The 16,755-nt window shown below is 40.6% G+C and overlaps 1 protein-coding gene across 1 annotated transcript in view; it reads left to right on the top strand.

The window, feature by feature from the left end:
• The first annotated feature begins 389 nt into the window (after window positions 1-389).
• bbs4 (Bardet-Biedl syndrome 4) overlaps window positions 390-16,755 on the top strand; it is a 57,382-nt gene continuing 41,016 nt past the window's right edge. Inside the window, exons 1-3 of the mRNA XM_062546939.1 lie at window positions 390-514; window positions 5,022-5,067; window positions 5,463-5,542. Coding sequence (XP_062402923.1) covers window positions 494-514; window positions 5,022-5,067; window positions 5,463-5,542 — 147 coding nt within the window. The 5' untranslated portion in view covers window positions 390-493. The remainder of the gene's footprint in view (window positions 515-5,021; window positions 5,068-5,462; window positions 5,543-16,755) is intronic.

Here is a 16,755-nt window from a genome sequence, read left to right as displayed (position 1 = left end):
GGGAATTGTGGGCCTGGGGTGGAGACTGGAGTTAGGTGGTGTGTGTGCGTCTGTGTGCGCACTTGTCCAAGTGATGGAGTTGGACATAGGTTTAGTGCTCTGTTTAAAAACACGGTTGTTAGGCTACTTGGTTGATAAATAAAGCACGGGAAGTTCCTGTTAAGTGTGGCAAAGTGTCTGGAGTATCACAATAAGAATCCTTACAGAAACGAACCATGGACCTGGGTCCTTCAGTGCCCGGACCCTAGGCGGCAATGTACGTCGGCGATTGAAAAGCGCGGAATAAATTACGTAGCCCAGGGGCGCTTGCCTGCGATTCAACGACCAATCACATTGTACTCCACATAATACGTAGGCACGTAGAATCTACGTTGCTTCCGTGTTTTGAGTGTGGTCACCTCCTCCAATCATCAACATTGGCGGTGCTGGACTTTGCTGGGTTTCTTCATGCCTCGAAAGGAATAAAGACGAGCCTAATCCGTCGCTGATAAATATGTCTGATAATCTGATACTGGTGAGTCCAATTTCGTATAAAGCTGTTATGTAAGTTTACCTCACTGTTATTTTGATGTGACCACGAGTTGTAGGCTAGGTTATCAAGAGAAACCCTGTCGTCACTGAAGTTAAATGATTAGCATGACGTTACTTTGTGTGTAATTTAAATTATTGTGCAAATTTACTAGTGTGCAAACATTGAACGTTCATTTAACATTAACGTACTGCGCGGTCATTTCATTCGCCGACGTTCACTGTGTTCATCTCCGTTAAAGATAATGTCATTACTTATGATACTTCAACTGAACTGAACACGTTATTTTATAAAACAGGATTCTGCGTCTATAATTTTGAATAGGAATATATTTGGGGAATTTCAGTTAGAAAGCTGCTGAACGCTATAGTAACGACATATAAGATAGCGTTTGTAAGGGACAGGTTAGATCTAAACCCATCACCAATGCTTCGTTTTTGTAATCCTCTTAGTCGCTAAGCAACGACCAAGCTTGCATGGAGTGGCATTTTAGGGCCCGATCACCGATGCTATTGTGGGTACCTGATCTGCATGGGTTACTAGATCTCAGTGGCGTGCGGTGAGGTCTGTGGCAGGGTAGGCAGTGGCCATTCACATATGTAAATTCCATCCGTACACTCGCAAATTTTACTATATTTTCATGGTAATACTCCTTCTACTTAGTCATTTCACAGAATCAGAGGTGTCAGTAGGTGTGCAATTTTTTATTTTATTTTTTCAACCTACGGGGGTCCAGGGGTTTCTCCCCCGGGACATTTTGAAAATTGGGCTGTTAGAGATGCAGTTTCAACGTAGTTTGAGAAGGAAAGGGAGAACATTTGTTGGGGTCCTTCTCATCATATTTTAATAACAAATAGCCTAAAGCTAATTTCCCTCACTAGACCTACTGGTATATATGGGGGATTAAGAGGAGGGGAATCGTTTTAACTGAGACCCAAACTTTTTTTTCTGCCCGTGACGATGATGAATACCTGGTGCTTTGTTGGCTTCTTTAGTAGCTATCACGCCGACCTGCTGCAAACGTGAGACATCTTGTAGGCTACTGTTGATGAAATATAACCTCGTTTTCTAGCCTCTCGGTGTACTTGGTCGACCATGGTTATCCGTCTGGGTTTTTAATGAGCTAAACTACATAAATCCACCATTAATTTGTAATTGTATGCCTCCTCCCTGCTGTTTGTTTCCTATGTAGAATAGAATAGAATAGAATATATACTTTATTGATCCCGTGAGGGAAATTTGTTTCTCTGCATTTAACCCAATTTAACCGAATTAGTGAACACAGCACACACACAGTGAGGTGAATCACACACTAACCCAGAGCAGTGAGCTGCCATGCCCAACAAGCGGCGCGGGGAGCAGTGAGGGGTTAGGTGCCTTGCTCAAGGGCACTTCAGCCGTGGTGGACTGGTCGGGGATCGAACCGGCGACCCTCCGGTTACAAGCCCGAAGCCCTAACCAGTACACCACAGCTGCCCTGTGGAGTTGTCCGAGCTGATGTCCCGAGTCCCGTTGAGGCCGGACTGCTATTGGCTTATCTGCGTTCTAAAGGCAGCGCTTGGCGGGAATAAGCATGCTTATGCTCCCCATAAACTTTCACATGAATCATGTAATACGCATGCGCAACCTCCGAAATTCGCAGCATTGAAATGAATGGTGAGGATAGACAGAGACCTTTAAAGCCTACCCTGGCCTTCGGAATCAAAGCAAGCTTCGGGACGGCTTGCTTGGGCGTTCCCACGGTAACCAGGCATGTTTGCTTTGCTGCGTAGTTCAGTGTTGTGAATCGCTGTTTGTGTAAGCCTTCACGTTTGAGTTTTTGACCTTAAATAAGACGTAAATTTACTTTTTAGAATTGAAATTGCATTCTAATTGTATTGTTTGTGACTTCAGTGTGAGCTTTTAATAATATTTTTTATAAATATGTGTCGTCCTTCTTTTTAAAATGAAATTTACTCAGGGTAGGCCCTGCCTACCCTGACCGCACGTCACTGCTAGATCTGCATGGCGCGTCATTCAAACACATTCTGATTGGTCTATTAGCCGTTACACTTCAAGAATTTCATTGGCCAGCCACCAAAACAACGATGTACTGTTACCTTTTTTGTAATTTCAAACACGATACACTGTATTTACCTACCGTTTTCGTCATGAGGACTTAACATTTTCACAAAGAAAGCATTTGTTGCAGTATTAGATTGCAAGCTTCTTCTAACCTGTCAAAGCTTGAGACAGAAGTAGCCTACCCAGCTAGCCACCAAACATCGATGCACTGTGTTACCTATCGTTTTTGTAATTTAAACAAACATCGATACACTGTGTTTACCTACCTTTTTTGCCATAAAACTGCCGTTTTCACACACAAAAAAACATTTATTGCAGTATGAAATTACACACTTCCTCTAACCTGACAAACTTTGAAACATCAAACATCGATGCACTGCGTTACCTAACGTCTTTGTAATATAAACAAAGAAAGCATTTGTTGCAGCATTAAAATGCAAACGTCAGTCAGTAGGCTCTATTTCTTATCCTGGACTGCCATCTACTGAATAGAAAAGGCAACAGCCTAGGAATTATGTAAAAAAAAACATACATGACTATGACTAATCATGGGGGTATACCACAGTGGAAACTTAAATCATTTGCATTTCTCATGCTAAAAATCTGAAATCAAAGGGGACATTATAATTGAATTGATTAGCGGTTCATGTAAAATGTAGTTTGTCCATACATCTGGAAATCCATTACCACCAATATCAAACAAATCAATTCCAGAGAAAACAACAGTTGACATGTTTATTAGTGTGTAAAGCGTTATACAATGTGTGTTGCATCTTGTAAAGATATTCATTAAGAGAAATCAAGTTTCAGTGTCCATGTCTCGTTGGTGCAAGTCCAAAGGTAGAGCACTGTCTAAAAGTCAAAAGGGGTTGTCTTAATTTAGTTGATTCCCTTTAAAAGCCTTGCGCATTGTTCAATGGCCTGTTGGTGTTATCATGGCGTATTTACCTGGGTGTCCAGAAGAGACCGATTTAGCCTTCCCAAATTTTATTGCTGGAAAATTGTGAAAATAATGTACATGATGTGTGAATATTATTTTCTAACACGGATAGTTCCGGTCCTTGATGATGATTGGCTGAATCGCGTTCGATGCTGTTATAAAATCCAACACAAACCTACACCATGACCGCATTTCGTTAATGCACTACCACAACTTGCACAAAAGTTAAAGTGGTTGCGTCTCGATGTTGCATGGCAACCATTCATATGGAGGAAATATTTCTTGGCGGAAGAATGATTATCTATGAATACATCGTTACATTTGTCGTTGCTGTGCCTTTGTTTCATGAAATCAAATCAACGTATAGTTACCGTTTTAGAAAAGTAAGATAAGGGGTGGTTTTAGGCACTAGCCTAGGGTCTCCCGGGGCTTATGACATAAGTAGATGATTTCAGAATGAACGCAGCAGCCGCAGCAGTAGCCAGAAGCCAGTTCTCACTATTGATCATTATCATTATTACATTTCCCTTGTGTGTGTGTGTATTCACACCAAATTGGCATGCCATACCATACCCTCCCAATATGCACAGCATCCCATTAGCTGCCTGCCATCAGGCTATTTACAATTTTCTATTTTAAGATAAAGGCAGTCAACACGTTATCAAAATTAACTTAATGCAGCGCTATATCCACGCACACACATTTCGTTTGAACAGGAGAGATTACGCACGCAGGCGCGCAACTAGGCTACTTGTTGTATTCTTTTACTCGGCTATCAGCACAAAATGTGAAGTTAATTCACTAACTCAATAGCCTGCTCATCATGGATAATGTCATCTTATTGTCAAAATGTATGTTTACTGTCATAGGCTTTAAGAAAAAAAAAAAGTCCCTTCCATATTTCACTCAAATCTGAGTGGAAAGGAACAGAACATCAATGAATTGCAATGGAATGACTGATTTGATCACTGTTGACCTCTCCAGGGCTCCAGAGTGCAACCAGGTCTAGGTCGCACTGATGCACCTGACGCTGCTCGGGTGAAAGGACACATTTCTTTCGCAAGTTTTCATTGTAGACTATACGTGCAACTTTACCAAACAGTATCGAAGTAAACCCCCTCTCCTTTCGCGCTCAATGGTCACCCGCCCCTCCAAATGGACATTTAATCCAAATAAACGTTCACAAAGCTTTTTCTACACTATTGTGTATCATTTACATTATGTGAAAGGAGAGCGATAAAAAGGTGACCTTTTGGCATTAAAGGCGATGCAATGAAAAATGTAGGTGCACCTCAATTTTGTGTTGGTGCGCCGTAAAAAAAAAAAAAAAAAATGCCTCACCTGTGCAACCAACGCAAAAAGTTAGTCTGGAGCCCTGCTCTCCTAGAAATGGTTTCACTGCTAGAATTTTAGTTTTAGTTTTTGTTGAGATTATTGAATTAAAGAGAGTGTGCCTATTGTTTCTTATGCCCCTTTCTCTGATTTTAGGAGGGTCAGCATTCAAATTCTGAGAAGAAACAACGATCCAAGAAAGGTACATCTTTATAATACAAAAACAATCTCAGGAAAAAACATTTCATGGTAGGTTAGTGGTCCAGGAGAAATAAATGCAACAGAGACAAAAACAAATTCAACAGAGAATAATGGGTGTGAATTTGGACTGTATGGTATTTCAACATACCATTGGAAAAATGTCAAGATACCGCATCTCCTTATATGGGCAAAGGTGGTAGCTTTTTTGTAGGCTAACTTCAGAGGTCTATTAAGATAGACAGATCAGAATTTAACACTGGTTGAATATGATTGGCTTATTCAAATTCACTTAACTGGTGAGGTCTCGTCCATTTCGGAGTCCCCACCTTGACGTAGCCTCCCACTACCTATATCGCTGATGAAGTTTTTTGAAAAGATTTTTTTTCTCTCTTGTAGCTCCAGAGCTTCCAATACTGGAAAAGAGGAACTGGTTAATTCATTTATATTACATTCGCAAAGACTATGAGACCTGCAAGGTGAGTCTTTGTTTTCTTTTCTGTTGTGATTCTGAGGCCTATCTCTTGTGTGTTGATGGGTTACATGTTGTGATTTGAATTTTCCTCTGGCAATGTTGGAATAATTACAGATTATTATAATAATGTGACTCATATATTAAAGCAACACTAAAGAGTTTTTCGTACCTTAAAATAATGTTTCCAAAATCATTTCAGTGGTTCATCAACTTGTAACAGGGTGAACGGCACTTCTGCATTCACTTCGCGGCCCTCTATCGGCTATAACCGCACTATGTGACTTTACCAGAACGGGTAGCATACCTGTAGTTCCATGAAATGAGACCTAAGAAACTATAAATTTGACTTGCTTCGATGTCGCAATGCATCATACTTTCATAAAATCATGCAACATGCTCTACCTGGTCTGTGGACATCGTTATTTGGTGGATTAACAAATAGCGTGTGTGTAACAGAAGAAAAGTGCTTTAGTGTTGCTTTAAAATAGAAATCATCAATAATGTTTTAATATAATTTCCAGGGATTGGACTGGTATGATTTATTCTAGCCTGCTGAATCATACTAACATGATTTAAAACATCACAGGGTGAAAATGAGAATTCATGAAGTTCTTTTGAGAAAATTTTGAAATATCGAGATATATTTAGGGGTGTCGCGATTTACCGGTATTATGATAACCGCGATGATAAAATGTGAAAATATGAATATCATATAAATATTGTATAAACGATATTATCGTATGACACAATCGTTTTTACATAAAAAGGCTTTTCGTGCTTGTTGTTTCTCCATTTCTCTCTCTCTCTCTCTCGCTCTCTCTCTCTCTCTCTCTTCCTCCCTCCAAAAAGTCACACACGCAACTGTGGTCCGTGTTTGTTGACATTTTTTCCTGCTCGCTCCGGTAGCCTACAGCTGCTAACTTATAGCAATATCGATCAACTTTTTTCCCCAGCCAAAAAAAGTGTCAATTGTAACTTGGTGATGATCAGCTGATCAGATGATCATGCACATTAGTGCAGTGTTTCTCAAACTATGGGCCGCGCAAGGTGGAGACTGCTGGTCAGCGAGACATGGAGTGAAAGGACCGGTGCGTCACCTGATAATTTGCTGCGCGATTGATCAAACAACCGCGGACCAACAGAAAAAGAAAGCAAACGTTTCTGCACTCAGGAGGAAATGCTGGCTAAATCGATGTGATTAAACAGACATAGGCTATTAAGTGGTGGCATTCATTGAATGCATGCGTGAGCGCGTTTGCGTGACAGAAACTGAAACTACACGATAACGTAACGTTGGTGGCAAAGCTCCGCTTCAACCTGTCGGAAGGCTATTTAATTATTTAACAACATTTAATAGAACAACGTGGATTCTCGCAACTTCCATATAAACAGAGCAGAGACTGTAGGCCTACAATACATTATTTAGCTTTGAGTATTGCTTAGTCAAATTTGAATACCGTATAACATGGTCAGAAGATTGTAGCCAGTCTTTCATCTAAAGATCTCCAGATTTACGCCTATCTGCATGGCCGTTTACCATAAACAAAAGTTGGTATTGTGTTTCCTGAATCCTTACATTCAGGCATTCAAATGAAATTTCATTATAAACCATATCAATTTGTTCTCCATTTGCATATAGTTGCTGTTGTTTTCAGAAGTATCTCTCATGCAACCATGCAAAGGCAATGAACTATTTAAAATTATATCTCATAGTAAAGCAGGCCTCTGATGTGCATAGGACATGTGCATATGTGCATGTGCATAGTTTTCACAAACTTCTTGTGAACAATTTTGACACTTTAAAACATCAGTTCTAGTCAGGTGATAAGCCTAGTGTTAGAATTAGAAGGCTAGTTGTTGTAGATATTCTCTGTAAAGCAGGGTCTTCAGAAGTTTTCGAAGATGGAGAGGGATGTCCCTGCTCTAGTAGGAACTGGTAGCTCGTTCTTTCAAATAGTATGTTTAGCAGCCAGAATTTCAAAATGTTCATGCTCTATGTTTTGTCCAAATGATGTCCGTCTATATCGTCCTTGCACTTGGAGAAAACGGAAATGTTTCATTTGTCCAGTGTTTCAATCGTCCCGGTTGTACCTACTCATTGAATCAAAAGCTTTACTTTGTTAAAAGTCTAACAACCTTAAAATATACCAGAAAATTGTGTCTAGCTCATCATTTTCTGTCTGGGGAGAGCCCCCAGACCCCCCACTGACCTGTCCCACCCACTCTCAAAAAGCCTCCAATATTTTTTTTTTACTATAGATATCGTGATAATATCGTTATCGTGATATTTTTTGACATGATAATCGTATTGTGAAATTTTGATATCGTGACACCCCTATATTGTATATCGTGAAATAGGCTAAACATATCTAGATATTATTATTATTATCATTATTTTTATTATTATTATTATTATTATTATTGTTATTATTGTTATTATTATTATTATTATTATTATTATTATTAATAATAATAATAATAATATATTCTTTATTTATTGGTCAATAGGAATATTACAATTCAGGAGGAGTAACATAGATAATACATCCACCAAAGTTATCTCCCCTCATTGCCCTTTTTTCTGTCCCTACTATATATCACAAACAGTTCAGAACTATTTGACAAGAACAAGGGATGTAGTGGTTACAGCATATTTACCACATAGGGATTTCTCTCATGACATAGGAAAGAAAAAGGATAAAAATAAGAAAAACATGTTTTAAGATCTGACAGTATGTTCTTCAATAATCATATAAGCATAATGCAAAGGTATACAAATCATTTAGGTACTTCAGTTTTACAAAATGTATTTGTGTGATGACCCTCCCACAGTGTTTGTGTGTAGTATATGATGTCCATTTAGTCCATATTTTAACAAACGTGTTCATTTGTAACCGATGTGAGAATGTGTTTTTTTTTTCTATCAAATATATGTTATTGATTAACTCTGTCCATTCCTCTGTGGTGGTAGGGTCAGGTTGTAACCAGTGTCTAGTAAAAGTTTTCCTCCCTGCTGATATCATAACACTAAACAGATACTTATTAAAGTAAACATTCATATTTAAAAGAAAATGAATATTTCCTAATACCATGGTACTAAACTGAAAGGGTATGTTGATTTGTAATATATTCTCTATTGTTCGGTGTATCTCAGACCAGAATTGTACTATTACGGAACACTCCCAGAATATATGCCAGTGATCAGCTTCCTGATTCCCACAGAGTCTCCAACACTTGGAGTTGTCTTTTGAAATATGTATTATCTGCTTTGGGGTGATAAAAAATCGAATTAAACATTTCCACCCAAACTCTCTCCACCTATAGGAATTAGTAAATTTCCACTGAAATTCACAGCAACTACACCACTCTTCCTTTGAAATGGTCAAGTTACCTTCATTCTCCCATTTAGGAGTGTACGTTTTTAGTTATAAAGGCTTTGTATATTCTAGATATAATACTCTTGATTAATATAGAGTATGCTCCAAGTAAGACAACTTTAACCACAGGATCATCATTATCTATATGGGTTTTGATAGTTTGATCAAAGTAATGGCGTAGTTGCAGGTATCTGCTTTTCTAAGCCATGGTTTTCCTGAAGAGTTTGGAAGTCCTTCAGTTGCCTTGTATCGGAGTAGAATGTAGTAATACCTTTGGCTATAAAGGTTTTAAATCTACCATCCATTTGGTTGGGTTCAAAATCTAGGCACACCATTTAAGTACTTTCAGTTTGTCTTGTATATTATATTCCTTTTATATTGTGTTCCATGATTTAAGTTGGAATTTTAACCATGGGTTTTAGATACCATTGATGAGTTTTCTTAAGTCTGTATTATCCAGTACTGTCTGTATAGGAGGGTTCCTACTTCCTAATCAAAAATAGTTCAATGTCTTTTCATCTGGTGATGTGACATTTACAGTAAGCGTTACTTGAGAATGGCCATTTCACTCACGCTTTGCCTGATTCACGTTCGCCGTGAAATGTATTACAGCTGCATTACAACTTACCGCCACTAGGTGGCAGTACAGTCCGCTGTAGCATTGCTGCGGTGTGATTGATACTGAAGCCCAGTTCTACTCATTCAATAGGCGGCCAGGAAGCAACCTCCAGTGGCCCAGCCCATATAGTAGGCTATATTTCGGAAATGCCAACAGAAATCCCTAGGAGCCTAGTCACCTACAGACTGCAACAATGCGACTCTTTTATTGTTTTGTTTTTTCGGGTGTTTGTAAATTCAGTCTGGCACTCTGAAAATGTTCGCAAGGCTCTGCACTTCGAAAAAGACGAGCATGAACGAACAAACTATTTGTCATAGTTCAAAATTGCCATTAACACAAGCAGCAGATTGAAATAACACTTTATGTTTCATTCGAGAGTTTGACAACAGTGAGGATGATTAGCACTATGCAAACAAGTTTTATTGAGTTAGACTGCTTCTCTATAATAGTTCCGTAATCTGACGTAGGCTATTTCCTCATGAATGTAATTCTGTAATTTCTCTTTGGATAGCTATCTATCTATCCAATGGCGTCAGTGTGGTTTTCAGGGGACAAAACCTATGGACAAAACGCTATTTTACAGCTTGGTTTGATAAGTGCTGGGGACATACATTTTATATGATCTTAACGATGTTGAGGACTGTTGCGCTGACTCTGCTGCGCTGTTGTCGCCAGAACTAGGCTATATTTAGGTTACTTTATCAGCTTCGTACTTAAATGGCTCATTCCGAGGAGAATGAAGGCTAGTTCGATGGTTTCTGTCATGTCCTCAGGACTCGGCTCGCCCAAAAAAAACGAAACCAGAGCCAGAGTGATGCTGAAATCGATGTAGTCATTCTAACTCCACGAAAATTACCACCGCTGGTTTGCTTTGGTTTGTGGAGTAATCCATATGAATTTGAGAAAATGTATAGGCTTTAGTTTAGACCTACTTTCTCGGGGGGCAGAGACATTTTTAAAGGTGGTCTAGGCCCTCTATGAAATACAGTAGCCCAAAGCATAAATCTTTTAATCGTAGTTCCGTGGGCTATTCGAAATTACGCTCTGATCAGCGGAGGACGGGAGCAGTGAATCTAAATATTGGTCGTTTATCGAAGAACAGTAGCCTACCATGCCTTACCATTATCTTTGATATTTCAGTGCATGGTTTTGAATATTTTAATAGTTGCCAAAAATATAAGGGATTCAGTCAGTCGAGTTTATATTCGCGGTAGGCTATACACTTAACGCACGATCAAAACTTCTGACATGCAAGAGTCTATGCTCTGTCAATCTCAGACTCTCACAAAATTAAGGAAGCAAGTAAAACGCAAGATGCACGGGAAGTAGGAGTATGAATGATGTAGCCTACGTTTCTTAATGATTGTCGAAATGTTTCTTTCGGGGGGAAACACGTCCGGCATGGTCCAGCGACATCGTTATAGTCATTCATTCACCACATGATAAAATGCAGTCTAGCTTGACGTACAGTAGACAACGGTAGGCCTATGCCTATCTCTGAATCAACATGAACATGAGTATAAGTTGCTAGAACTTTATTTTGCATAGCTATAGGTCTAGTCAATGGTGAAAATGAATCACCGCTCACTGTCCTGTCAAGCGTAGCCATGTATTAAAGACATTTTATTTTCAGTTGGCAAAAGTGATGGGGACAAAATCTGTGATAACAAAAAGTGTTAAAATGACGCCTATCTATCTATCTGTCTATCTATATCTATCTATCTATCTATCTAACGTTCAGTTTCACTTGCGCAAAAAGACGAGCATGAACTTTGCGAGGTTATCCGGTTCCTCAAATTGGTGAAGGTTCTGTTACATCTGCGATCAAGTGATTTGAAACATAGAAAATATTATAACGATTAGCCTAGTCTAGTCTTTGACTTTTGAGTCGTTGTCCAAGCATCTATGCCGTGCCGACGACGGCTACCACAAAGCCATTCTAAATGGCTCCGAAATGGGCAGCAGCATCAAGTGTTGGAAGCTAACTGTACCATCCCCCCTCTGTGAGCTGGCCTCTACTTAGAACACGAATTTAAAAATCCCCCACCCCCAAGAGCAGTTTCACACATCATTAGCAATCTTTTGTAGCCTATATGTTGAGTGTGCGTCTGCAACAGTGAGCCTACTCCTTTTCGGCTTTCGGAAACAGCATCATTTTCGCCGGGGACCGCGTAGCCATGTCTCCACCACTTTTTATGACGAACGATTTTGTCCCCACCACTTTTTAAATGTTTATCAATTCATCGAAAAAGTTGGTGCCCACCAGTGATGCGCGGGTACGTGTCTGAACGGCTCGCCCCGCCCCGCCCTGCCGTTTACAACTAACCCGACCGCAACTCGGACCACAAAAAATAATTATTGAAATATTATACCCGACCCGCTTATTGTAAAAATTGGTCTAACTTAGTCGTAGCGTCATTGAGCTACGCAAAACTGGTATCTCATGCATGTAAACAATATAGGCCTAACAGTCTAGTGATTGCTCAGAATTTGGGAAACATGCATTTAGTCTAGCCTTTTTTTGTTCCGTGTCAGCGTTCATCCAAAAATTAGACTATTTCAACATTGAACATAATTAGCCTAAGGATTTTCCTATACAAATTCTGTTTCAGCCGTTCCTCACATGAATGCGTTGAGACTCCCAAGCATGAAATGCAGGCACAGAATATTACCGTATTACTATTAAGAAACTCTTTATTAACGTCTTCATCAATGGACCACCAAAACAAAAATCAAAACCAAAACCCATAGAGCCCGATTGAGTGCGTCATTGCTTGCTCCGCGAAACCTTCATTGCACGGAAGAACAGACGTAGGGCTTTCCAACGAGCCACTTTATAAGTTGCGCAAGGACACACATTGCATGCTCATACCAATTGTAGGCTATATGCCTTGATGACATTCAATTAAGAAGTATTTCCTGATTGGGGACACTTTTAGTTTATTTGTCTTTCAGTCCATGGTTCCACCATTCGATCTTGCTACAAATGATCAGACTTGAGAAGCACGCATCGCATCAGCAACTTCGCTGCTCAGTAGCCGAATCGAAGGGGCCAGCAGTTCGAGAAAAAAGTTGCAGATCATAGACAAAGAAAGCATATGCTCTGAGAACAGAACACAACTGCATGTCAAGTGTAGCCGAGGGTCTGTCTACGCAGAAACAACAAGTGCACATGTTCGTGACAAAATATGGGGAATAGAATCGCGTTTCAGTGGGAATGCTGCAAATTATGTTTTCCTCTTCTAAAGACAATTATGTACGATATAAATGACAAAAAATTAACAGCATATTTTTTTTATACCGACCCGACCAAACATGACCCGAATAGGCTATCATAAAAAATAGGGCCTATGTTTTCTTAACCCATAACCGCGGGTGACCATATTATGTGCAAATCTAACAACTGAGATGCATCCCCTATAATCATTATAGATCAAAAAAGACAAGTAGAACACACAAACAACCATAGGATTCATGAGGTCATATCATTTTTAAATAAATTAAGTCACCGTTAATGCGACGGGGCAAACATGTGTTTCTTAGCGTCTTGAAACTTTCTCCTGAGAACTGAAAGTCCGATCAAACGTCATTCAAAGGCAGTCCATAATTCAAATGAAATTGTTTTCTAACGAAAAAGTCCTACCTTTTACAATAGGCCCAAATAATAGAATATTTAAATAGACAAGATGTGTGTGATGCCTAATTGTTTCCCGCCTGATCAAAACCGTTCAGGAATTATTTACGCAAAACTGAAACGTTCATAATTCATTCTCCCTCCTTCGCTTTCGGTTCGGAATGAAACAGCAGAGAGCATAAACCATATAGTTTCTCCTGTAGCCTAGGCCTATTTTAGGCTATTTGACAGCAGCCTACTATACATTTCAAATAAACATAGGCTATAGCCCAATGTAGCCTATACATAGGCAAGAGGTTTGTGGTGCGTCGGAAAATGGGACATTAATTGTTTCCCGCATTTAGAATCAAGAATAACATTCGTGAACCATTTTGTTTTGTTGCCAGCATAAAAACAAGCGTAGGCCTACCATCAGCCTATCCGCACATTTGAAATAAAATGTATGAATTGATCCAAAAACGAGAGCACAAGGACATAGGCCTACGCTTATGTTTTTAGTGGAAACTGGCCTCGTGACCTCATTAAACCGTTAGTGACAGCAAAACCAACCTAAACGAAACAGCCAGATGCCTCTTCATACAATAGGCTAACAGAAGACACCTTCATAAACAATAACAAGTTTTGTCGTGAGACTAGGCTATTAAAAGCAGAAAAGATGTTCAGCTTGCTTTGGGATTGAATTCAATTTGGGACTGTTTGGCTAGTGGTAAATGCCGACATTCCTAACCCTGCTCACAAGTGCCACCTGGTGGTTGTTTGGGACATTGCAGCTTCACTTGGGAAAAATAAATAAAATACACGTGATTCACGTGTGATTCTCATGAGAATCTCACGTGAAAGCGGCCAATGTCAACCAACACCCACTGTAGCAGAGGTCTAATCTGGGCAGAGAAAAAATAATCTCTCAGGTGGGGTACTGCCATACCCCCCTTCCTCCTTTGATAATTGATAAGTTTTGTGTTTAACTCTAGGTTTTTTCCCTTGCCAAATGAATCTGGAAATAATGTTATCCCACTCTGAGAATTGCTTGGTGGCTATTTCTACAGGAAGAGACTGGAATAAAAACAACAGTCTTGGGAGAATGTTCATTTTCACAGATTACACAGGAATGGATTGGTGTTCCATCTCTGTATATCTGGTTTTATTCTTGACAAAAGGGGGTCATAGTTGATCTTTGCGAGTGATGAGATTTCCTGGGGATCAATATTCCTAGATATTTTAGTGTATTTTGGTCCCATTTCAGATTAAATTGACCCTTAAATTGTCTGGGTGGTGTAGAGTTCAGTGAGAGGAGCTGTGTTTTTTGGATATTAAGTTTGTATCCAGCATATTTTCGAAAAATGTCCAGGAGCTTGAATAGTTCAGGAGGTGAATTAGTAGGTTCACCCAAATATATCAAAATATCATCTGATCGATAGATAGATAAATACAGGGACGTGCACAGGAATTTTGAGGGGCGGTTGCTCTGGCCTAAAAAAAAGCAAGTAAAAAAAAACTAAGGGAATGGTCATAATTCGAGATAAGGTTTATTTCTCCCGTTTGCCTCCTAAATGGGAGTGGCACTACGTCACCGTGAAACCGGAATTTACCCTCATATGAATCGTCTCGCTTTATAAACCGTCTCTGGCGATATTGCCTCTACAGGCCACACTCTGATTTCTCTTACTACAGGTTTGTGCTGTTGTACCTTTGGCCTATATGCAGGAGTGAGCATGACCACTAGGTGGTCAGAGTTGCCGATGTGGGGGAGTGGAGCTGCCCGTAGCAGTTCTTAATGTTCGTGTACACATGGTCAAATGTCTTATTAGCCCTAGTTACACATTTCACGTGCTGATGGAACTTCGGAAGCACAACTTTCAAGTTTGCTTGATTGAAGTCGCCGGCAACAGCGATGAAGGAGTTGGGGTAGGCAGTCTGGAGCCTGCTGATGTTATGATACAGTTCGCTCATAGTGTCCTTCACATTTGCGCTCGGCGGGACATAGACTGCAGCCAGAAGGACTGCTGACAGCTCCCGCGGGGAGTGAAAGGGTCGGCACTTCACGATCATGTACTCACTGTTCGGTGAGCAGTGCGTGGAGACCACCTTAGCGTCCTGGCACCACAGGTTGTTTATATACAGCGCCAGGCCTCCTCCTCTCGACTTACCGGAGGCAGCCGTTCTGTCCACTCGGTGGAGAGTTAGCCCATCCAACTGAACTGCGGTGTCGGGAATGCAGTCATTGAGGCACGTCTCGGTGAGTACCAAGACACAGCAGTCTCTCACGCTACGCTGTGAAGTTCTCCACAGTCTGATGTAATCCATCTTGTTGACAAGTGAGCGTACATTAGCTAGCATGATTGTTGGAACCGCTGGTCTGTATGGATTGCCAGCAAGCCTAGCACGTATTCCTCCTCGTTTGCCCCGCTTTCTCGTCCTGTCACACCGTTTCCGAACACGGGCCCACGCTGGTTTGCCTCCCGGTATGGTGGTGGGTGTTGGGTCAGAAGATTTTTGTAATCCCAGTTCCTGTATTAGCCCGAGCCAGTGGTAATCCTCAGGATAAGGGTTTTTAGCTCTGGTGTCTAGTAGAAATTCGCGATCATACACTATTCTAGTTGACACAGACACAGACATAGACACTTGTACTGCCCTACTATACTGCTAGGAGAGGCCGCCGCAGACATGGGCCACGCCGCCATTATGCCTCAATTAAGCCTCGTTTGAATAAACGAGGGCAAGATGCAGCTAACTTTAGTTAATGGAACGGCTTCAGCCTGAAGTGAAAGTATACGCTAGTTCAAGCCAGGCTATTTCTGTTGAGCGCCGCCTTGTTTAGCGAGGTTGATGGAATACCCCCCTGATCAATTAGTTTAGCTTCCATGTTAGCCTGGCGTTGGGATAGCCTTTTCAATAGTGTCGTAGTCAACTCCGTCAATCCGCGCTTCTGCTTCCTCAAGTCTGTTGTTTGTTCTAGATAACTCTTGTTTGATGTCTGTTAGATGTTGTTTGTTATCCCGTCTGAAATCCTTGAGCTCATTCAGTATACTTCGCAAGCTAACTTCCGCGCCCTCCTCTTCACCTAGGAGCGGGGAGTTGCCTCGGCTAGCAATGCGTTGTTGAGACAATTCTTCTGTTCGATTAATTTCTTCTTCATTCACAGATTGTAGTTTCTTGCCTTTTGTGTTAACCCTGTTTTTCGCTAAATCTCACTTTAGTATAATCAAAAAAATTTTCAGGGTTTTTAAAGCAACCCCTAGTTCCAGTCGGTTGCAGCACACTCACGTCCAATACGTTTTTTGGAAAAGGGTGGCTGTAGGCCCTTACCTGATGTTCCTGATGTGTTATTAATATGATTTGCCTACTCCATCAAACCTCCACACATAGGTTAGGAGAGAGCCCCAGTTATATGCGGTGTGGGAAATCAGCTAATCTGGAGCACGTCCTCCCATCGTGTCAGTCAAACTTGGCAAACATATTTTTAATTGGCATAACTTTATCCACTTTGTCAGGTCAGGAGAGAGCACTGCAGCAGGATGAAAGGGCAAAGGGGTCCTGGCTTCTGCATATGATTAGGAGATGAGGGCAGACCTGAAGAAGCAGCTAAT

This window comes from Sardina pilchardus, chromosome 10 (genome assembly GCF_963854185.1).
Source record: "Sardina pilchardus chromosome 10, fSarPil1.1, whole genome shotgun sequence".
NCBI lineage: Eukaryota > Metazoa > Chordata > Actinopteri > Clupeiformes > Clupeidae > Sardina > Sardina pilchardus.
Note: the sequence above shows the minus strand (reverse complement) of the source record. Positions and strands in the feature narration are given on the sequence as shown.